Here is a 22,084-nt window from a genome sequence, read left to right on the forward strand (position 1 = left end):
CCATGAGTTCGAGCCCAGCGTCGGGCTGTGTGCTGAAAGCTCGGAGCCTGGAGCCTGCTTCGGATTCTGTGTCTCCCTCTCTCTCTGCCCCTCCCCTGCTAGTACTCTGTCTCCGTCTTTCTGTCTCAAAAATAAATAAAATTTAAAACGTAAAAAAATATATTGCATACTTAAAATTGTTTTTTTGGAGAGAGAGACAGAGAGAGAGTGTGGATGAACAAGCAGGGGAGGGGCAGAGAGAGAGGGAGAGAGAGAGAGAGAGAGAGAGAGAGAGAATCCCAAGCAGGCTCCACGCTCCGTGCAGAGCCAGATGCAGAGCTCAGTCCCACAACCCTAGGATCACAACCTGAGCCAAAATCAAGAGTTGGACACTCAACTGCCAGAGCCACTTAGGCGCCCCTATTGCATACTTTTTAATACACTAATTTCACTTTGAGGAATATATCTGAAAGACTATCGTAATGTAAAATATGAAACGAATGTTAACACAAAAATGTTCACTGCAGCAATGGAAACCATACCAGGGATATGGTTAAGTGTGATGGAATGTTATACAGCCATTACATATTTACAAGGAATTTTAAATTATATCACAAATGTTACTTAATGTTAATTGGTAAAAGTGTTCAAAGAGGCCTTAACAGTAAGAACGCAAATATGGTGGAAATATGCACAGATAGCATTAAAAGGTTTGCATGAAACACACCAAATTTGTTAAGGGTGATATTCTGAGGGGTGCCTGGGTGGCTCAATCAGTTGAGTGTCTGAATTTTTTTTTTAATGTTTATTTATTTTTGCAGGAGAGAGAGACAGAGCGTGAGCAGGGGAGGGTCAGAGAGAGAGGGAGACACAGAATCTGAAGCAGCTCCAGGCTCTAAACCATCAGCACAGAGCCCAACACGAGGCTCAAACTCACAGGCTGTGAGATCATGACCTGAGCTGAAGTCGAACGCTTAACTAACTGGCCACCCAGGCGCCCCATGAGCATCTGACTCTTAATTTTAGCTCAGGTCATGATCTCATGGGTTCCTGTGATTGAGCCCCGTATCAGGCTCTGTGCTGACACCTCAGAGCCTGCTTGGGATTCTCTCTCTCTCTCTCTCTCTCTCTCTCTCTCTCTCTCTCTCTCTCAAAATAAACAAACATTAAAAAACAAAGACTGATAATCTAGGCGGTAAAACATCATCCTTTTCTGGATTTTTCTAAGCTTTCATCAGCAAACACTAACAAATAAAAGGAAATGAATGGTTTTCAAAGACTGTTTAAAAACAGAGTTAAGGAATACTCTGGGGAGAGGACTGGAACAGGGGTCCCTGCAAGAGGAAGGCTTGCTTTTACATTTGTACTGTCTGACGTCTTCTAAGTTTTGTACCAGGCTGGTGTTACCTATTGAAAAATAAATAAATGAAGATTTTTTCATAGAAGACACAGAAATAAGAATACTAACACCATAGGAGCCGAAAGGAAATCCTGAAGGGAAAGTGCTTTTACTTCCTATGGAAGACAGGACTCAAGGTCTGGTCTGCCATCTTGGGCCCAAAGTCCAGTATGGGTCACTCCAGGACCTGGCTAGTCAAGGGTGACTTCATTCAGCAAGGCCTGCTCCATCTGACCCATAATTGGTCACCCAACACTTGGGCCAGTGTTTTTCCAAGGAATCAAGGCAGGCAGGCCAGAGGGGCACTTCAGTGGACATCAGTATAGGGCTTCTTACCTAGGACCCCTGTGTCCCCTGGGCCTGGGAGAGTCAGGCCCACCCAAAACATAAGTAATGCATGGGTGAGGCTTCCCCCAACTTCCCAATCACCCTCTATGAGTTAGAAGAAACATCCAAATGGCCCCCTACCTGCACCCCATTAACTCAAACAGCACATCAATGACCAGTGGCTTAATCAGTTCCAGGGGTGTGGCCTGTGCCAGGGCACCTAACTTGTATTAGCTGAGGCCAGCTAAAGAGCACTTTTTCTGTGAGATAAAGGCTCAATCCTTCCTTAATCAGCGTGGGTTCTAATTCACCCTGAAGTTTCCTTTACACCAATGGAAGAGCTGGAACACTGGTTCTCCTTAGCAGGAGGGCCTCCTCCGTACCCCCAGGGAGGCCCGTGCCGTTTCCCATCAGAGACAGCCCCAAGTTGCTGTCCTGCCCAGGGCCTGGAGACCTAAGGGGCATTCTGCAGGTGCCAGGGGAGGAGGGGAGGCTCAGGGCAGGGTGCACACATGGCAGCACAGGGAGGCTGAAGCAGGAAACCTGGAAAACTGGGTCTCAGGCACTGGACTTGGGAGGCTTCTGTCATCCTTTAGAGCCACAAATCCAGCATTCCCTTGCACTCCAGGTGTACAACTCTGGGTGTTACAAATGCTTTACACAAAATATGTGAGAAGAGGTCTGTTCAGAAAACATTTATTGCAATTTGATAACACCTAGTCAAGTTACGGTTCCGAAAACAAAGTGAATATAGTATTAAGGGAGAATTTAGGGTGGACGCATTTCCTAGATTCTATCAATTCAGAAAGAGCAACACTTTTTACTGAAAGTACTTAATTTGAAAAGCAAACCTCAAGAACTACCACGACTTTTCAGATGGGGAGAGTAAGCCCCTGGGACGGTGAGAGCCCAGGTATGCCACGTGGGAGAAGGGCTGGGGGTCTTGATGTTGTGGCTTCACTCAACATGCCGACCGCCCCTCCGTGGAAGGGACACTTGGAAGTCACTGGCCAGGGAAGGGGCACATGAGGGAAATGTGATTCCCTCATGGGCCAGCTCCCAGGTCCTGAGACCCAGGGCCCCAGGGGAGAAACAGGTCCCATAACAGGTGCTTAGGACAGGCGTCCTCTAACAGGTGCTTAGGACAGGACTCCTTCACAGGTGGGGAGGTGGAACACAAGGGCCTTCCGCCACACTGCCTTGTGAGTAACAGTGGACCCGGAAAGCTGTCACTGATGTCGCTCTTCACCAGCCCTCCAGCCACAGGGTGGTCAGTGCATATTAGTGCACACAACCCCAAAACACGACGTCTTCATAAATAATCTCCAGAGCATGATACCGCGCCGCAGTAACCTCTCCAGCAGCTTTCATTCCACGCAAGGTAATACACTGATGATGTGGGGCTTTCCCAAACCCCCTGTCCCCTTCTGTGGGTCTGAATCACGTACACGAGACCCCTGCGTCCCAGGAGAAACGACCTAGTCATCGTACTGAACTTCGGCCTGGAGCTCCTTGGTGACATAGTTCACCAGCATCGCCAGCAGCTGCTGCTGCAGGGCCTCACTGCCCATGACCAGCGTGGTCAGCTGCACGGCGTCCATCCACTCCAGGTGCCTGACGATGGCGGTGACTTGATTAAAGAGCTTTTGCTGCTCAGCGGGTGGCAGCTCCATTAGGATCTGAGGAATTGGCTTAAACTGTCCGCTTGTCATCCATGCACCTAATAGACCCCCGACGGCCCCCCCTAGAAAACAAGGGAAGGCTTAATTAGTTGGGCTGTAATCGTAAATGACGGTCTCAGGTTCTTGCAGAGAGCACGTCCACCACCATGACGAGTAGGCACATTCAGGGAGGGCCAGAACGGGCTCAGCTCTGTGCCCGCTCTACCCCACAGTGCGGGGGGCAGAGGTTTATGTGGTCTTCAGTCCATTTGGGTCCGTATAATTGACACCCAAGCATGCCCTTCCTTAAGCTCTGCATGAAGCGTCTCCCACCTCATAGCTGTGCTAACTACAATCTTTTCCAGGGGCCGAAGGCTCCCATGCTTCCCACAAAAATCTCTCTCATCTGAAAGGAGAGAGCTGGGATCAAGTGCATTTTCAAGGAGAATTATCTCAGTGGTGAGGCAGAGTTTTCTCCATTGAGTGTCTAATATGCTCTTTGCCCCTGAACTTTGGAAATTTCTAGTGAAATCATGTGCTTAAAGGACCCTAGGGACAGATAAGGAGACCTTTACTCTTGAAACAACTATTTTTTTTATTTTATTTTATTTTTTTATTTTTTTATATATATACATGAAATTTATTGACAAATTGGTTTCCATACAACACCCAGTGCTCATCCCAAAAGGTGCCCTCCTCAATGAAACAACTATTTTTAATGCAACCCCTTCAGAGTTGTATGATGATAAATATCAGATTTAACTTACTCAACTATTTCTTTTTCAGCGGCCCCAAAAGGGCATAATCAGTGTTTTTAAATGTAAATTTATGATCAAATTTAAGGCGCACGATTTGGGGACTTGATGTCCTTATGTCAACGGAAAGTCCTGTCTAATCAAGTGGGATGCAGGTTTGTTACAGAAAGGCACCCTGGGGCAGAGGTCTCAAACCCTAGTGCCTTCAGGGGCCAGGCAGGGGGCTGAGAGGAATGAGGAAGGCTGGGTGAGCCTGTGGGTGACAGGGAGCTGTTTCCCTGTCTAAATGGGCCGTGGCTACCCCTTGCCAACCCATTGGTACTGCACAGAATGCTAGATTTGTATCTTCAAAAGGCCCCATGATTTTCAAATATCAATGATCAGGTATTGAAAATATGCAGCCCAGCTAGCTGGACATGACAACTCTCTTCCAACGAGTAGAGCAGAGCATGGAAATGGGAAACGGTAACTTCACAGTGGAGAAACCTGGCAAATACCACCTTAACCAGGTGAGCAAGGTGGGTGTCACCAGGGAGGCCCTGTGGGTGTCACGTGTACCTGAGATGACACTATGAAATAGGCACACCACCTCCTTCCATGGTCCATAACCCCAGGCTAATCACGAGAAAGTCATCAGGCAGACCCAAACAGAGAGGCATTCTACAAATACCTGACCAATATTCCTCAAAGCTACCCAGGCTGTGAAAGACAAGCAAAGTCTGAGAAACTGTCACAGACCAGGGGAGACTAAGGAGACATGAGGATTAAACGCAGTGTGATATCTCGAGCTGGATTTGGGGACAGGAAAAGTTCATTAATGCAAAAACTGCCAAAATCCAAATAAAGTCTGGAGAATAGCTAATAGTCAGGTATCAGTGTTGGCTTCTTAGTTTTGACAAACGTATCATTGTAATACAAGACGTTAACGTTAGGGGAACAGAAACTGGGTGAGGGATATACAGGAATTCTCTGCATGGTCCTGCCAACTTCTCTGTACATCTACTACTGCTCCCAAATAAGAGGTTTATCTGAAAGAATACAGCCCCGGGCCAGGGAGAACCCATATGTAGCCTGGACCCTACACACACGCCCGTAAACCTGCACCCTCTCAAGAAGCACACCCTCCCCTGAGACAGAGACCAGGCCAACATCGAGTCCTGGAGCCTCAGCACTGCCCCTGGGCAGGCTCCCCTTCTGCTCCTAAGGCAGGGAGGATTCTGGGGAGGGAAAATCAGTAATTTACAAGTTTTACTGAACTTTTCCCCATGACACCCGTGAAGTGCTTAGAGTCGACAAGAGTTGCACACATCTGCACTAAACCTTTATGAGAACATCAATATTTGATTTAGAGCAGCACTTAATGCAAAAAGTCGCCAGGAATATCGACCAGCAAATTACTAACTCTTTGGAGAAGAGAAAATTCCTTTGTTTTCTGGGTAAAATGATACTCCCGCCCACGAGCAGGGGCTGCAAGTAGCGAATCCCCCGGGTTCTCTTTGCAGACATCCTGTTCTCCACCAGCTTTTACATAATCCGAATAAAATATATGCTCCCACAATGGCATCTGAGAACAGCTATATGATAAACGATCCTATCAAGACCGCCCCTGAGTGCACTAGATGGGGTGGGACAAAGATACAGAATGTTGCTGAGGAAAGAGGCAATGGCCTGGTCTCCGCCCTCACTGGCTGCTTCTTGGATGGTGAGAAGCTGAAGTCAGGACTCACTAATTCACAGTTTGGAAAGGGAAATGTACATGTGGAAGGTCTGGGGCCACCCACATGCTGATTTACTCCCCAGTGTGATCTCAGCTTCATGAAATGTCCTCGGATATGCCCATCCTGCTATAGAAAGGCAGAACAGAGCAGGAAGCCATGCTGGGGAGCTGGGAAACAGAAGCCAACCTGGCAGACACACAGTCACCTCTCCAGCCTATACTCATGTACAGACAGGATTTCCACCAGACTCTGAGCTCTCCGATGTCCCCAGCACAGCCTCCCCAGCACAAGGCAGGCATTCAGTTAAGTATTCACTGAGCCCAATGCAGCAGACCATGTCTTTAGCCAATGCCCCTATGTTTCAGGGTCCATCTGAGGCACCTCAAGGGAGGCATAATCCAGCCCCTCCTCAAGTCAGGCCCACACAGCAGCCAGCTCACTAATGCCACCCTAGCCCACGGTTCAGGCCACACAGGAATTCTTCCTTCCTATTCCTAAGCCAAAGGAAGCAACCTCATCCTATCTCCAAGGAATGATGGGAAAATCAGCCAAACCTCCATTCATTGCCAGAAACTGGCTCTCAAATAGAAGCAGGTGGCAAAAGAAAGGGGCAGGGATGGCCACTCTAGCATAGTTTATTGCTGTTTCTGCATTAGATTGTTTGCTTTCAGAATGGGGCAGTCTCTCTGAATGGGCTTATGTAAAATGGCCAGACAGCATGTGCTCCTAGCAGGTGCTCAGCAAATCCCAGCCTTCTCCCTGGTTCCCTTCTGCAGTGATATGCAATGGTGACGGGGTTAGGAGACTATCCAAGGGACCCAGGACACCCCGATATCCTCGGACTCTAGGACACACCCCTGCGGGGAGAGGCATCCCCCAGGTCTGCATGACACATGCCATTTCCAAGAACGCCCTGCACTTCTGAGACATTCACACTCAGAAGCTGCGTCTTCAATAGGATACATTATGTACACAGAGATCATTTCACAGAAGCAACTTGACTGAACATCTCACACAGGACAGAGACCTTTATGAGGTCTCCGTGGTCTCAAAGGCCTTTTTCACAACACCCACCAGGCTGGCTGCCCCTGCAAGGGATTCACGCTTACCAACAGCTAGTCCGGGTGGGCCTCCAACCAGGCCCCCGACGAAGGCCACGGCCCCTGTGACCAGGGCGCCCCTCCCAGAGTGCTTGACGGCCGCCTTCATTTTCCTCTCCTCGGAAATGGAGCAGAGCAGCTTCATGATGTCTCCTACCACGACGGGCATCTCGGCAAGCCTCAAAGGAAGCATTTCAGAGGGAGACTTTCAATGGGTGTCAGTGTATTTCCACCCAAATGTTACTCTCCCTAGAGTTTTGAGGAAGAGTCCTCATTTTTCAGTAGAGAACAGTAGCTCCACCATACGCACGACCGACAGCACTCCGTCACGTGAAAAGTTGTCACAGACAAAGCAGGGTAGCATTTAGTTAACAAGCAAACAGAATCAGCAGAATGGGTGAAAGGTCTTCTTTTCTCTCTGCTTAACTTCTGACTTAGGACAGATTAAGGAGCAACCCCAACTGCAGGCTCTACCGGTTCACCACAAGTGAGGCAAGACTGACCTCTCTTGCATCAGCGACCGTCCTGCTGGCTCAGGCATCCCCAGTGTGCAAAGCCTGGCAGGGTGCAGAAAGTCCTGGCCTCAAGTCCTCTTTTGTGTGACAGTGCAACTGAGCTCATGCCAAGCCAGTAAAGGGGAAAGTGTTGGGATGTGAGACCACACCGGCCTTGTGCCCGCACTTGCCCGCTGCATGACCCTGAGCAGACCGTCACATTCCTCACCTGTAATATGGAGACAAACCACCTACAAGCTGGATTCTTGAAAGGTATAAGTAGAATGGATGCAAGGTGGCCAGTGTGAGTCTGGAATACTGCAGGCCCTCAGACATGATGGCTCTAAATGGACATTCTGGGGGCGCCTGGGTGGCTCAGTTGGTTAAGCGTCTGACTTGGGCTCAGGTCATGATCTCATGGTTTGTGAGTTCGAGCCCCGCATCGGGCTCTGTGCTGACAGCTCAGAGCCTGGAGCCTGCTTCCCATTCTGTGTCTCCCTCTCTCTCTGCCCCTCCCCCACTTGTGCTGTGCCTCTCTCTCTCTCTCTGTTAAAAATAAATAAAACGTAAAAAATAAATAAACAAATGGACATTCTGTTACTGACACACACCACTCCTAAACCCAATCCGGTTCTGCATGTGGGGTATCAAAGACAGAGACAGGATGACATGGTAATATGAAACAATCGGAGAATAAAATAAACCAAAGAATTCCAGGGGGTTGCATATGTTTGGACAGAGACAGATGGGCCTTTGGAACAATGACCTTAAAAAACTTCTCTGAGGTCAGGAAATTGTTTGCCATACTGGGGGAAACTGGCAGGCAGGCAGGGCAAGGGCAGGGTGGGCTCTGACCCAGGGTGGGCGTGAATGGAGAGACACTACACTGATGGGCCACCTGCCTGGGCTGGGGGCTAAAATCAAAGCGGCCCGAGCTGGTGCTTCTCCTTCCTGCTTCAGCTGAACGCAAGACTCAGTGGGCACTTCCTTTCCATCACTCCCGTTTTCACTCAGGGCTGACACATTTGCTAAAGGAATGTTGCTAAAGGAACTTGCAAAGTTTGGGGCAGAACCTGTTGCTCAATATCTTTCGGTTACATCTTCTTTTTGACCCAAGGATAATCCAGAACCAGCCTCTAGTGTAAAATTACCCTCCCAACCCTGGGAGAGCAATTTGAGCCCTTAGAACGAAGTCTGTGGGCCTGCTGGATCACCACAGTCAGGTTTCAGAACTTCTGTGCAGTCCCCAGAGAGGTAAGAAGTCTCCTGTGCTCTGGTCCCTGCAATATTCTTGAGATCAGTGATTCTCCTCAGTGCACAGGAACCACTGAGGACCTTGCTAAGTACAGCCAGTAGGAGTGGGCTGAGATTGTGCATTTCGAACAAGCCTCCAGCTGGTCTTCTAACCCCACTTTGGACAGCAAGACCCTAAGAGAGCGTGACCCGGGACATCTGACATCTCTTACTTAGTCCTCAAGTTCAGAAACTGCAAACAAGCATCCCCCGAATGGGTCTGTTTGACCAAGTGGGGTATAGAGGCAATGAGGGGCAGGCCCTGAAGGGCCGCTCGAGGGACTGGAGGAGAAGTCAGGATGCCCGTTCCTGCTTTGGCTGCGTGTGTCCTGGACCCATCAAGGCACCTCCCAGCTTCCAGGCACCTTTGCTCACTACTGGCAGCCTCTCACAGAGTACATGCTGCCTTCTCCTCCCTGGAAGGCAGCCCACTTGAGGGTCAAGACTTGTCCACTCACAAGTGTCACAAGAGTAAAATAGCATTACAAGAGCCAAGGGACTGCACACAGCAGAAGTCACTGAAACATGACGGGATGGAGGGTGGGACTTGATTCACCCAGTAGCCACGGTCCTGTGAAGCTATGAACACAAAATGAGTTTTATTTCAAATGCTCATTTATTTCAAATATTGATAACCAAAGGCATTTAGTTTCATGGTCAAGCCTTTCAAAAAGCTAAAAACCCTCCTGTAGAATGTCCAATCATTGTATACTTTATATCTGGTTTATATCTAGCTTTTTATCAGTCAATTATGCTGGGGAAAGGGAGACAAAGCTCCCGACCTAGGAAAGCCCCTCTGGAAGCTGCAGTGAGCTTCCCATTTCCGGGCACATGAAGACCCCAAGGGTGGTCTGCAAGGCTGGCCTCCTGGCCAGTGCACTCTGCCCAGACACCACTCCTAAAACAGGTTTTCTGTAGCATTATGATCTGCACTCTCGAAACCGTTTCTGCACAGCAAGAAAACGCATGTAAACGAGGCAGGAAACAGCCACATCACGCTCTATTGTCCATCAAAAAAACCCTAGCTTCCGGCCTGCTCTGATTGACTTTATATAAACCCACAGGGGCTCATAAGGCATCATTGTGCAAGTGCTGTTCTCAACCTCCACTTTGCCCAGGCAGACCAGCACAAGGCACAGGCCCAGGGCTCTGCAGAACTGGAGGACCAGCAGGTGTCACGGTGCGTGGGAGGGCAGGGGAAGAAGTGGCCCAACTCTGGCTGGGCTCAATAGCTCTACACCACAGAAAGCAGTGGCACTGTGGCTGCCTCAATCCAAGAGAAAGCTGGCTTAATTTCCTTGCAGGAATCATTTTAGAAGCTAGAGCATCAATAGACTCTTGTGGAAGAAAGGTTTGTAACCCCATCTCCTGAGTCCTTGCTAAAAAGCTCAGCCTCCTGACTTCTCCAGGCTTGCCAGATTGAGGGAGGAAGCAGTCCTGCTCCTTCTCCCACTCCAAGCTTGCCTTTGTCTGTAAGCAACAGGGAAGCGAGGAAGGAGGGAGGAGGGAGGAGGGAGGAAGAGTACTCTGATGGGGACAGACCTCAGAGGGTGGGAATGGGGCCTCCCCTCCCATATCACACCTATTTCAGAATCAGATTTGTCCACAAAACAGGTTCTGGTCACAGAAAGCCCATCTGCCAGCCACAGGGAAGGCAAATGCCAACTTGCAGCCCCGGTTTTCTCCACGCACCAGGCTGGTCTGCTGATTACAGCAAGGTTCTGGGAAAGAGGGAGATGAGCCCATCCCTGAGACTGCAGCGCGGCTTTTTGAGATGGACCAGATTGTGAGACAGGAGAGAGAGGAGGGCTTCAGCGCTAACACAGACCTCCATGCACCCTGTTTAAAAAACAAAAACCAAAAAATTAGAAAAGCAAGCCCCTAAGGACTCAAACAGAGATCTTGCTCACCTGCAATCTTCAGTACTTTCTACTCGTCTGTTGGAAGTCGTCAACTTCCACTGTATGCACTGGCTCCTGTAAACCTGGTCTTCCCACCTCTGTATGCCCTGGGGCCAGGGTTACTCCTGGATCCCACCAGCATTGTCAGATTAGCTCATAGACTTTTTTTTTTTAATGTTTTTTTTAACGTTTATTTATTTTTGAGACAGAGAAAGACAGAGCATGAACGGGGGAGGGTCAGAGAGAGGGTCAGCACAGAGCCTGACGTGGGGCTTGAACCCACGAACCGCGAGATCATGACCTGAGCCGAAGTCGGCCGCTTAACCGACTGAGCCACCCAGGCACCCCGCCCATAGACTTTTTAAAAACTCAGCTGGTTGCCAGTATTAAGAGATCTGATTTCACATACATCTGATTTCAAATTTCTCGTAAAAAATAGAAAGAGCAGGGCGCCTGGGTGGCTCAGTGGGCAAGCGTCCAGCTCTTGACTTCGGCTCCGGTCATGATCTGGCGGTTCCTGAGTTCCAGCCCCCAATGGGGCTTCACACTGTCAGTGCGGAGCCTGCTTGGGATTCTCTGACGCGCCCTTTCCCTCTTCCCCTCCACCGCTCCCGCTCTTTCTCTCTCAAAATAAATAAATAAACTTAAAAAAAAAAAAAAAGAAAAACAAACATCAAAAGAGCAAGCCGCCCTGGCCTATCTTCTTGTACCACGGAGGTCAGAGCAAAGCAGGTACTGCCTTCTCTCTGTCACAGGCCCGGGCAGAGTGACCTTACCTACCTACCTACCTGGCCCATGAACAGGCCGCTGTGCAGCCTCTCAAAGTCTGTTTCCTTTTTTCAAGGCTAAAGAAGCCACCTGTCCTCACCAAACTAATTCGCCCCTCCTAAATCATTGACATCCATTCGGGTCATCTCTAAACGGTCCCCATAGGGCGAGTCCAGGCGTGCTGACTCACCCGGTATCCTAACTAGGACTCCGTCCTGACCCCCCGCCCCCGGGACACTGAGGAGGGTGATACCCACCCACCGGGTTACTGAGGAGGACACATACACGTGGGTAACTGAGGAGGTCACACACAAACCCGGGTCACTGCGTGGCGCACCGCTGCGTACGAGCCCCCCCACCCCCCCCCCCCCAGTCTGGCAGCCCGGGTTCTAAACCCAGCTCTGCTGCTACTGCTTACTTCTGATGTGACGTCAGCCTCTCCGTACCTCAGTGTCTTCATATGGAAAATGAATACCCTAGCAACGTGACAGGCTAGGCCCGGCAGCCCGCAGGCCTCCCGGCCCCACCTCCTGGGCGCCCGGCCTCACCCCGCGCGACGCCGGCGCACGGAGGCCCTTCCCCCCGCTGGGAGGCGGTCGGCCGCCCGCGTCGCCGCCGGGAGCCCCAGACCCGCGCGACCCGAGTCCCGCGCCGCCGAGCGTCCCCCGGCACCCGCGGCGGCCCCGGCTCCGCCCTCCCGCCTTCCGGCTCGCCCGCACGGGGGGCCTTCCGGCCGCCACTCACCCCGGCGCCGCGTAGCGCCGCGCTCCCGCAGCCTGCCGGGCCCAGGCTCGCCGCGGAGCCCGAGGGCGCAGGCGGCGCCCCTCCTCCTCCTCCGGGCCCAGGCCTCCGTCAGGCTGGGCCGTGCAGGCTGAAGTCACCGTGGTCCCCAAGCTGCGCTCCAGCGCGTCCATCCCCTGTCCTCTACCCCAGCCCGCACACGTTTTAGATGCGCTTGGCACCTTGCAACTCCCTCAAGCCCGGAAAGGCCTCCTGGGATCCTCTTTCCCTTTGACCTTTGATTCAGGATCTCTGACCCTCAGGCCTAGGGACTATCCTCCCTCCCCTCAGCGATCATGGGAACCACGGGAAGCCCAGCAACCACGGGAAGCCAAAGGTACTAAATTAATGTTCGGTGAATGTATGGGCCAAAGTCCAACATAAGCTGGAGGCCGGTGCTGGCACCAGACGCCTCTGGGTCTGGGGGGTTGAAAGGCTAAGCGCTGGCTTTACCCAGGGTCCCAAGGGAAGGGGGACGCCCAGCTTCCAGGACAAAGCTGAGGTTGGGGAGACTGTTGGGAGGGGGCAGAGGTGGGGAGGGTGTGCAGGGGATACTTTCGAGAGAGTATCCAGGAGATTCCCCCCACCCCCTCCCCCACCCCTGTCCTCCTACACACGGGCTCACAAGGGCTGGCCTTGAACCATTTCAAATCTGAAAAAGGCTCTGGTGGCTTTCCGTGGACTACCACTTAATCCTGGCAGTAGTCCTGTCACCTAGGCATGGTTGCCACTGCCATATTACAGATAGGAGAAGCCGGGTATGGAGAGGTCGGTCTGCCCAAGGCCACCCAGGTAGGGTGTGTCAGGGTTCAGACTCTAACCTGGGTCCACCTGGCTCGAAGACCTTGCTGAACCCAGCACTTAGCCTGGCTTTCCAGGGTACTGTAGACACCCGGAGGATGGGCCTCTTTTACACCACCAGTCATCTTGTTTCCTTTTCTTCTTTTTCCTCTTTTGAGTGGGAAAGTACACACATATGTATATACCACATATATACACGCATATATACACACATAAATACCATGTATGTACACACACAGATATAAACACATATGCATATATATATATACTATATATTTAAACAGACATATAGTATATACTATAGTATATACATATACTATACATATACAGACATATAGTATATACTATAGTATATACATGTCCCAATAAGGTGTTTAAAAAAAAAAAGGTATATATATTTGCTGACTTAAAAAAGCTGTACGTATTAAGGTATATAAGCCAATAAGTTGGGGGATAAGCATATACCTGTGAGACCATCATCACAATCTATACCATAAACATATCAATCACTTCAGAAGTTTTTTCCCACTCTCTTTATTATTACTATTATCGTGTGTGTGTGTGTGTGTGTGTGTGTGTGTGTGAGAGAGAGAGAGAGAGAGAGAGAGAGTGAGTGTTGAGAACACTTCATGTAAGATTTACCCTCTTTAGTATACATTTAGTGTATGATACAATATTATCAGCTGTAGGCAGTATGCTGCATGGATTCCTAGCATGTATTTATCTTGCAGAATTGAAACTTTGTACTCTATAACTATCATCTATCATCATTTTTGTTACTTCCGTTTCCCTTCTGTCCTCCTGTGAGAAAGGGCCTTGAGCATTAACCAGGGTTCCCTGGCCACAGTGAAATAACCCCATCCATTTCTGAGTAGGAGCTTTTGTTGAGTTTGGGTGACATTCAACAATGAAAGTTAACTGAGGCTAAGAATAGCTCAATCATCTCCAGGCCCCGACCTGGGGGAGATTCTCTAGTTTCTCTGCAGGCAGCTCCCTCTGGTGGCTCATTAAAGAATTGGGCTGCTGACTCCTTCCCCAGAGGTGGTAAGGGGAGTACTGGTAGGCAGGAAAGATGCTGGAAGGGAAAGAAACTTCAAGGTCAGGACCCTCTTGAGAAGAGAAGGTGAACTGTAAAAAGTCCCGCAAACTTTGCACCTATCAGCAACCTGGCACCTTCATTCTGATATGAGTGGGTGCACACACAGAAGCCCATAAATGTAACAGATGATTCCACAGTCTCATAGTGTCATCTGGGCCTCCTGTAGAGTCGGTCCTGTGAAGGAGGTGCACAGCAGGGTCGCCATCATGGTGACTGTTTCCTGTCCCAGCATACAGATAGTGCTCTCATAATGCTTACAGTCCTAAGATCTGGCTGGGTGACCTTGGGAAAGTCATTCAACTTCTCTATGTCTCAGTTTCCTCATTTGGGAAATGACAACAATGATAGTCCCTGTCCCATAGGATACTACTGAAGAGTAAAGGAGGAAATGTATAGGGATCAAGATTATTCTCGTGAAAAACATCTCCAGAGTCCCAAATGTGAGCCTCATGTGCCCAGAGAGGCAGGAAATCTGATTCCACCCCATGCCTTCGCAATCCACCATTTTCCAGAAGGGTGCAAGAATCCCAAAGCATGCTGGTCTGCATTCATAAAGCCGGCTTCAGACTATGATCCACACATTCACCAAATGTTAACTTAGCATCTTTGGCTCCCCAAGGTTGCTGGGCTGTCTCCATGACCACTGAGGGGAGGGAGAAATGTCCCTAGGCCAGAGAGTCAGAGATCCTGAATCAGGGGCCAAAGAGAGACACGATCCCCAGGGGGACTCTCTGGGCTTGAGGAAGGTGCAAGGTGCAAGGTCCATCTAAAATGGGGTAGAGGGCAAGGGATGGGTGTGAAGGAGTGCAGCCTGAGGGCCATGGGGCCCCCTGAAGTCAGCACCTTTCTCCCCACCCCAACTTTTCTAGAGTTTGAGTTAGCTAGCTCCTACCTTTTATGGCTTTTTCAGGATAAAAAAAGCCCAGACCCAGAGCTGGACAATTCCATATACAGGTCACACACACATAAACCCCTGCAACCTCTTAATCAAAGCATATGAGTAAACTTGATGTCATTTTGAACACTAAAATCTTACAGTGTTCTTTTTGTTTTTTATTCATTTTTAATTTTTATTTCTCATGTTTTTTAAGTGATCTCTACACCCAACATGGAGCTTGAACTCAACCCCGAGATCAAGAGTCACATGTTCCACCAACTGAGCCTTCTTTCTATTTTAGATTACCTCTAAGGAGGTGCCATAGTCTTGTGCTTAGGGATTCCCAGGGATCTTGATCCAGACTTGCAACCATAGAGCCAGGGTTTTGGGTCAGGAGGGATTCCAACCCCATATGGTGGGCCTAGGACACCCTTCCTTCCTTGGCCCTTGGGATGGAGGGGGTATCCCTTGCCCCCAGCCTTCTCCCTAAGATGCAAGCCATTCCTTTCATATGGGAAATATTCATCACACTGCTGTAGCAGGTAGGGCCCTATAACAAAGCACCACAAAGTGGGTGTCTTAAAACAGAAATTTATTGTCTCCGTTTCGGAGAGCAGTCCAACGTGTGGGCAGGTCCAAGCTCCCTCTGAAGTCTGTGGGGGACATCACTCCTGGCCTCTTCCCAGCTTCTGGTGTGGCTGTCAGCCCTCGGCATTCGTGGGTTTGCAGCTGTGCCCTGCATCTGTCATCACGTGGCATTCTCCCTGTGTGTCTGTGCCTGTGCCCCAACTTCCCTCTTCATATTGGATTAAAGGCCCACCCTAAAGATCTCATCTGAACTTGATGACATCTTCAAAGACTCTATTTTCAAATAAGGTCACATTTACAAGTTTCGGGGGTAGGACTACAAAGTCTTCGGGGTGACACAATTCAACGCAAAACACCAGGTATTCAACAAATGGCAGCTGTGATGATAAGCATCTGAGTACACACATGGTACATGCTGGCACAATGAAAGTAGGAGCCTCGGCCCATGCCTTGTATCACAGTTGTTGTGTGCAGAGGGACCATCAAGCTGCCTGTCTTTGGTCTTGGGGGAGCTTAATTCTGAAAGGACTGTTGTGGGCAAGGTGGTTTGGGGGCTGGTAATGGAGCTGGTCCAGACCTTCATCACTGTGCCTCTAAATAATTAATTCATCTTCTTCCTTGGTGTTTACATCCTTCAGATATCTGTAGATGGCTATCATGTCCCTTCAGTCATCACTCAGCACCTGTCTACTTATTTGCCATGGTGCTGAGTATGTGTTGTTGTTGTTGTTGTTGTTGTTGTTGTTATTTCCTCCCTGCACACTCCCTTGGTCCCTCAGCCACCATCATGGTTCTGTGAATTTCCTCCAGTTTCCAGCCCTGCAAGTGCCAGGTTACGGGGAGGGAGCATCAGAAGTCAGTAGTCAGGTGACAAGGGATGGCTCACAGGCCCTCTGGCCTCCTACTCCTCTGTAATTTTTGTCAGTTTCCCCAAAGCCACATCAAATAAATAGGCAAGCTAAGGAAAAACAGTGTGTTTATGGTGCAAATGCAGTTTCCAGACAAATCCCCTGCCCCTGCTCCCATCCAGACAGTTCCCAGGTTCCTCAGCTACTAAATGAGAAGAATCCTTGCTCTCAACACCGAAGGGCTGCTGTGAGGACTTCAGGAGGAACAGAGCCAAGAGCCCCCGTGTCAACCACAAGGCTGGGAGAGCTGCAGTGCCAGCAATGCCTTCAAAAAACGATTGGATCTCTGCAGAATGCTCCAGGGGTCCGCTGCTCTAGAAGCTAGAAATTCTAAGTTAGAATTTACAAAATGAACTTGATAGAACTGAGATTCACCCTAAAATCTGTCTGTGGAAAGAATAGAGAGATGCCCTACTTCAAAATCTACCATCGGATTTTAGTTTTCCAAATAAAGTGTGGAACTCAGAGCCGGGTGGGCCCTTGGAGACATGTTACAGATGGCCCTGAGGGGGCTTTGGAAGGTTATGCTGCTATAAAAGATTTGAAAAAAAAAAAAAAAAAAGGCCACGTTGCCTTCTATTTCAGATCTCACTGAAGAGTTCTCTGTACCTGGAAGACTTATTTTCAGTGTGAGAAGAGTGATTTTCAATGGTTCTGTTGAACATGCAATTCTCATGCAAGTATTTCTATAATTATCCTGTTTCAGTTATAATACAGTTTCCGGAACAATAGGACTTTTATTGTATTGCCATATCTGTTATAATAGATGTTTTATTACAGAAAATGATGGTAGAGTCACTATTATGAGTCTGAAGTTTTTATTTCAAATTGCTCATAGGATGGAAATTCTTTCTCCCAAGTAGTTTTTACTTTAATGCCGCTTTAGTTGTTTTCTGGGTTTTGTTTTAAAACGTTGATGTGTTTGGGCTTTTGTTCCGTGGCAGAATGTGGATGGTTTGGAGGGTTTGGGGAGGTTGTTTTGCTGCAGTACAGACTGTGACTAAGTGACCCCTGGCGTTTGTGTGTCTGTTGTCAGTTTCTGGTACACAGAGTTTCTTCAACACATCAGATACATTGTCGTATCCACACATGCTTTAGCCTGCTCAGACTGCCGAAACAAGTCACCGAAGACTGGGGGACTTACAGGACATGCCCCACAGTTCTGGAGCCTGTGAGCCCAAGATCAGGGTGCTGGGAAGGCAGGTTTCATTCAGAGATCTTTTGGTTTGCAGGCCTTCCACCTTGGCGATGGCCTCTTCTTTGTGTTTGTGGTAGGGAGCGGGGATCCAAGTCTCTGGTGTCTCTTCTTTTTTTTTTTTTTTTTTTTTTTTAATTTTTTTTTTTCAACGTTTATTTATTTTTGGGACAGAGAGAGACAGAGCATGAATGGGGGAGGGGCAGAGAGAGAGGGAGACACAGAATCGGAAACAGGCTCCAGGCTCTGAGCCATCAGCCCAGAGCCCGACGCGGGGCTCGAACTCACGGACCGCAAGATCGTGACCTGGCTGAAGTCGGACGCTTAACCGACTGCGCCACCCAGGCGCCCCATCTGGTGTCTCTTCTTATGAGAACACTAATCCTATCACATCAGGGCTCCACCCTTAAGACCTCACTGAACCTTAATTACCTCCTTATAAGCTCCTCCCCAAAGACAGTCACACTGGGGTTTCAGGCTTCAACATGAATTGGGGGCGGGGGCGGAGGTAGGCACACCATTCAGTGCCTAGCACTGATTTTTTTTTTATTACTGCTGAAGAAATACCTAGAGCCCTTGAATTAAATGAACCCAATAAACAATAGTTTGAGAAGGAGTAAATAATGTTAGAATACAATAGAGACCTTGAAGCTTCAAGCACAGTTCAGTTAAGTAATATCCTATTTCGGATGGCAGCCCAGAGGGGAGAAGAGCGGAGGGGAGGGGGAGGCAGGACTTTTTCCTGGTTACTTCACTGGCTTCAGACCCCCAGCTGTTGGAGGCCAGGCCGGGATCTGGAAGCATGTTCATTGATTCCACCACAATGATCTTAGCTGCCAGGAAGTCACAGCCTCCAGGAAAAGGATGGTCCTCAAATCTTGGACATTAAATCTAACTTTAAGCCCAGTGGACCTCTCCACAATGAAAGGATTCAAGGACCGTGAGAAGTTCCCAAATACCTACCCACAGCACTCCAGCCCTATGAGAACCAGCTCTGAGACTAGCCACCATTTCCACACGTCCCTGGTGAAACACACTCTCAGCTTAGAGTCCAGAACTACTGATGTGGGGGACATCTCCTGGGCCCTGGGAAAAGTGGAGGCCCCCCCAGTCACAGCCTTTAGAGAGAGTTCAAAGCTTCTAGGCACCCTGGTCTCCAGATGATTTCTTAGGCTCCCCAAGAAATAGAGAGGGGAAAGGACTCTCCATGGTTACACTGTTAGTCACAGAATCAGCACAAAACCCCAAACTTCCTGGCCTCTAGGCCTCTGTTCTCATGGCAGGGACAGGATGGAGGCTACTGCTCTGGAAGGTGCTGAGTGCCTTGGAAGGCAGGGAGAGGCTGAGGGGGGTAAAACAGAGAAGTTATGAATATGGAGAAAGTCAGAGAGGAGAATGGCCCTGGAGTTCTCCAACACAAAAATAATCCCATAGCTGGCGCTCCCAAAAGAGGGGTGCCTTGGAATTCACAGCAGCATTGGCACTACCTGGGGTCTCAGCTTCTCCCTATCCCCATTCCTAACCCACAGCTGGCCATCCACTGCAAAATTTCAGTTGCCTTGGGGGAGCATGTGCCTGACTTCAGGATGGAAACCAGTGGAAAAAGGGATCCCATTGGCATACATTCCTTTCCACAAGCCGCTTCTCTGCTATGAAAGCAGATACCCTCTGATCCCATGGATGCTTATCCACTGGAGGGGGGTGAGGGAGGAGGAGCACAGTTAATGATGTTCTGTTCACCTCAGTACTCAGGCCCTGATAACGGGGACTTCTGGGTGAAGGTCGGGGGAGATAAACCTGTATCATCTCTGGCAATTTCCGTGGGTCAGGAATTCAGTGATGCGGAGAGGACACCCAGTACCCCCCCAATAGCCCTTTCTACCAGGGGCCCCCTCCTTCGGCCACCTCCCAGCTTCCAGCAGGTGTCTGGGCTTAAGTACTTGCTGCCCCTCCCTTGGTCGAAATCCTCACTGCAGGATTTTCTTTTTCAGTCGCCATCAGCTTTGCTAGCGGAGCCCCAGGCAGGAGCCAGCCCAGGTCGGTGGGCAGCAGGGCCTGCGGCACACCAGGCCAGTCCTGGGGATCAGAGGCCCGCGCATGGTGGCCGCTCTGCCAGAGCCGGCAGCGTGGAGAGTGATCTGAGCGAGCCAAGGGATTGCTCTCAAGTAAGCTCCTCAAAATAACTCCAGGAACCTCAGAGATTACAGCGCCCACACAATGGGAGCAAAGAGGCTTCCAATAATGCGGCAATCAGGGGAAAGCCACGGTGCAGGGAGCGCAGAGAGCGCAGAGACCTCAGCGGGGACCCCTGCTCGGCAGTCCCGGGGGCCAGGCTTGCGGGAACCCCTGCTCGGGCAGCCCCGGAGTCCAGGCTTGCGCGGCGGCCGCGTTGCTTCACCCGGAAAACAAAGGCCCTGGGCCCATCTGCTCCGGGCGGGGGAGGGAGTCCCAGTCGCTAGCACCGCCAGCAAAACGAGCGAGACAAAGGGCGCAGCCCCGCCGGTGTGCACGGGCAAGTAATTAAGGGCTAGTGGAACGTCGTGTGTGGATTTGCAACGAATGTGACTGGCCCCCGATGCCCCTTGTTTTCACCGGGCTGCTTTCTGCTAAGTTTAAGTAATTTGCATGCTATTTCAATAAAAATGAATAATGGCCGAATTTGGGGTTTATTTACATAGCATGAAGTCTTCCTTTCCTTTATTATTGAGATAATTCAGCCCCGGGCAGGACGCACAGTGTGCAAAGGAAAGGTCTCCTCCCAGCCAGATCCCAGCTTCGCTTCCTCTGAGCCAGATAGCCAACTCTTGCAGTCCACCTTGGTTGTGGGAATAAACTAGATGGCCAAGGCTCTCACTTTGTTAGCCTGCTTTTCTTGCAGTGAAAGCTCCAGAATCTATGTAGGAGGGGCTCAGGGGTAGCAATGTCCTGGCAAGGAGCTGGAGGTTAAGGGGCATCTCTCAAGTTGCATTTGCAAAGTAAGCACACCCCTAAGGTTGCAACTTTTAACAATGTAACATTTTCTGAAGCTCCTTTTCTAAAATGTGTATCAGACCAAGGAAATGTCAGCAGTTGGATTAAGGAACAGCTCCAACTTCGCCTTGTCTGTGATTATTGCTGCATAACAGGTTACTTCAAAACTTAGTGGCCTCGGACAACAGTGAAGGTCTAATACATCTCACGGTTTCTGTGGGTCAAGAATTTGGACATGCTTTAGTTGGGCAGTTCTAGCCTGGGCTCTGTCCTGAGACTGCAGTCATTTGAAGGCTTGACTGGGGCTGGAGGATGGGCTTCCACCAGAACACACTTACATGGCTCTCGGCAAGGGGGCCTCAGTTCCTTGACACCTCCGCTGCTCCACAGGGCTGCCTGAGCATCCTCACCGCTAAGCAGTGGACTTCTTCCAGAGCAAATGATCCAAGACACGAAGCAGGAGCCACCTATCTTTATGATCTAGCTTTGGTCACTTCCTCAATTTCCCGTGCGTGGGTGCAGCCCAGCATTTGTCAGCACGGCAGGGAGCTCCACAAAGGTGTGACTACAATACATGAGGGTCATTGAGAACTGTCTTGGAGACCGGTTATCACAAATGGTTACCATTAATATTCTTTGGCAGGGTTTTTTTTTAAGGTCCGGAGGAGAGTACCACATGGCTAAAGCCACCATTTCTTATGTTCTTTCTAGTCAATGCAAATTCAGTGGCCAGTTACTGTTAATGGTATCCCATGTCACAGCCAAACCAACCATCTGCCAACATGGACTCAGCGCTCTGTCGGTGCCAGCCCCCTTTCCAGATGGGGGAATAGAGCAGTAGTCAAGAGAGATGCGATTCTTCATCATGGGTCCCTGAGGTCCTGGAGAGGGAAGTCACAAGGAGACAAATGGATGGCACTTAGTGTTGCGATGCTATAGAGGGGACTGTAGGTAGTGCTGTCAGTTAGGGGATCCAGGAAGGACACCAAGGCCTGAGCTAGGGGAGTCTGTCCACCTTGGTCAGGAATCAGAAATCTGCAATGACCCATGCTTTGGAATGAGGTGGCTGCAAGCCAAACCTTTCAGTAGAAAAACAGCCTGGATAAGATAGACTCTTGAGAGCATGGGGCACCCCTAATTTGCCCGACGCTCTCCCTCCTGGAATGTGAGATCCACAAGAGAGGAATTTACTATGCCTTATTTACCCCTGTTTCTTCGCCACCTAAAAGATGACTAGTATGTACTTGGCATTCACTAGTGATTATCACTAATAATTATTGTTTAGGGGCACCTGGGTGGCTCAGTCAGTTAAGCTCAAGTCATGGTCTCGAGGTCCGTGAGTTCAAGCCCCGCATCAGGCTCTGTGCTGACAGTTCAGAGCCTGGAGCCTGCTTTGGATTTTGTGTCTCTGACCCTCACTCACACTCTGTCTCACTCTCTCAAAAATAAACATCAAAGAAATTTTTTAAAA

At 49.7% G+C, this 22,084-nt stretch overlaps 1 protein-coding gene and 1 long non-coding RNA gene across 4 annotated transcripts; one reads left to right on the forward strand and one right to left on the reverse strand.

The window, feature by feature from the left end:
- Nucleotides 1-2,385: 2,385 nt before the first annotated feature.
- On the reverse strand, nucleotides 2,386-11,937 carry CE2H19orf12 (chromosome E2 C19orf12 homolog). Of its 3 annotated transcripts, XM_032591419.1 has the most exons (4): nucleotides 11,814-11,937; nucleotides 10,419-10,752; nucleotides 6,949-7,118; nucleotides 2,386-3,449 (listed from the first exon to the last, which is right to left on the reverse strand). In XM_032591419.1, exons 3-4 carry the CDS (start codon nucleotides 7,106-7,108, stop codon nucleotides 3,184-3,186), a joined length of 426 nt encoding a protein of 141 aa, XP_032447310.1. In that variant the 5' UTR covers nucleotides 7,109-7,118; nucleotides 10,419-10,752; nucleotides 11,814-11,937; the 3' UTR covers nucleotides 2,386-3,183. The 3 variants fall into 3 exon arrangements, with proteins under 3 accessions (XP_032447310.1, XP_030155315.1, XP_030155313.1); XM_030299455.1 differs by lacking the exon at nucleotides 10,419-10,752; XM_030299453.1 differs by lacking the exons at nucleotides 10,419-10,752; nucleotides 11,814-11,937 and having other exon boundaries at nucleotides 6,949-7,832.
- A 272-nt stretch (nucleotides 11,938-12,209) lies between these two features.
- Nucleotides 12,210-20,298, forward strand: LOC115503003. The gene is made up of 2 exons (XR_003965274.1): nucleotides 12,210-12,512; nucleotides 19,635-20,298. It is a non-coding gene; the product is annotated as an uncharacterized LOC115503003 (long non-coding RNA).
- The last annotated feature ends 1,786 nt before the right edge of the window (nucleotides 20,299-22,084 follow it).

Source organism: Lynx canadensis, chromosome E2 (genome assembly GCF_007474595.2).
Source record: "Lynx canadensis isolate LIC74 chromosome E2, mLynCan4.pri.v2, whole genome shotgun sequence".
NCBI lineage: Eukaryota > Metazoa > Chordata > Mammalia > Carnivora > Felidae > Lynx > Lynx canadensis.

What these genes read in the sequence shown, in the direction of transcription:
- CE2H19orf12 (XM_030299453.1), bottom strand. Translation starts at nt 7,132, where the DNA reads ATGCTTCCTTTGAGGCTTGCCGAGATGCCCGTCGTGGTAGGAGACATC. An exon ending in CCCACCCGGACTAGCTGTTG is followed by an intron (nt 3,450 to 6,948) that starts GTAAGCGTGAAT and finishes CTTGTTTTCTAG; the next exon opens with GGGGGGCCGTCGGGGGTCTA.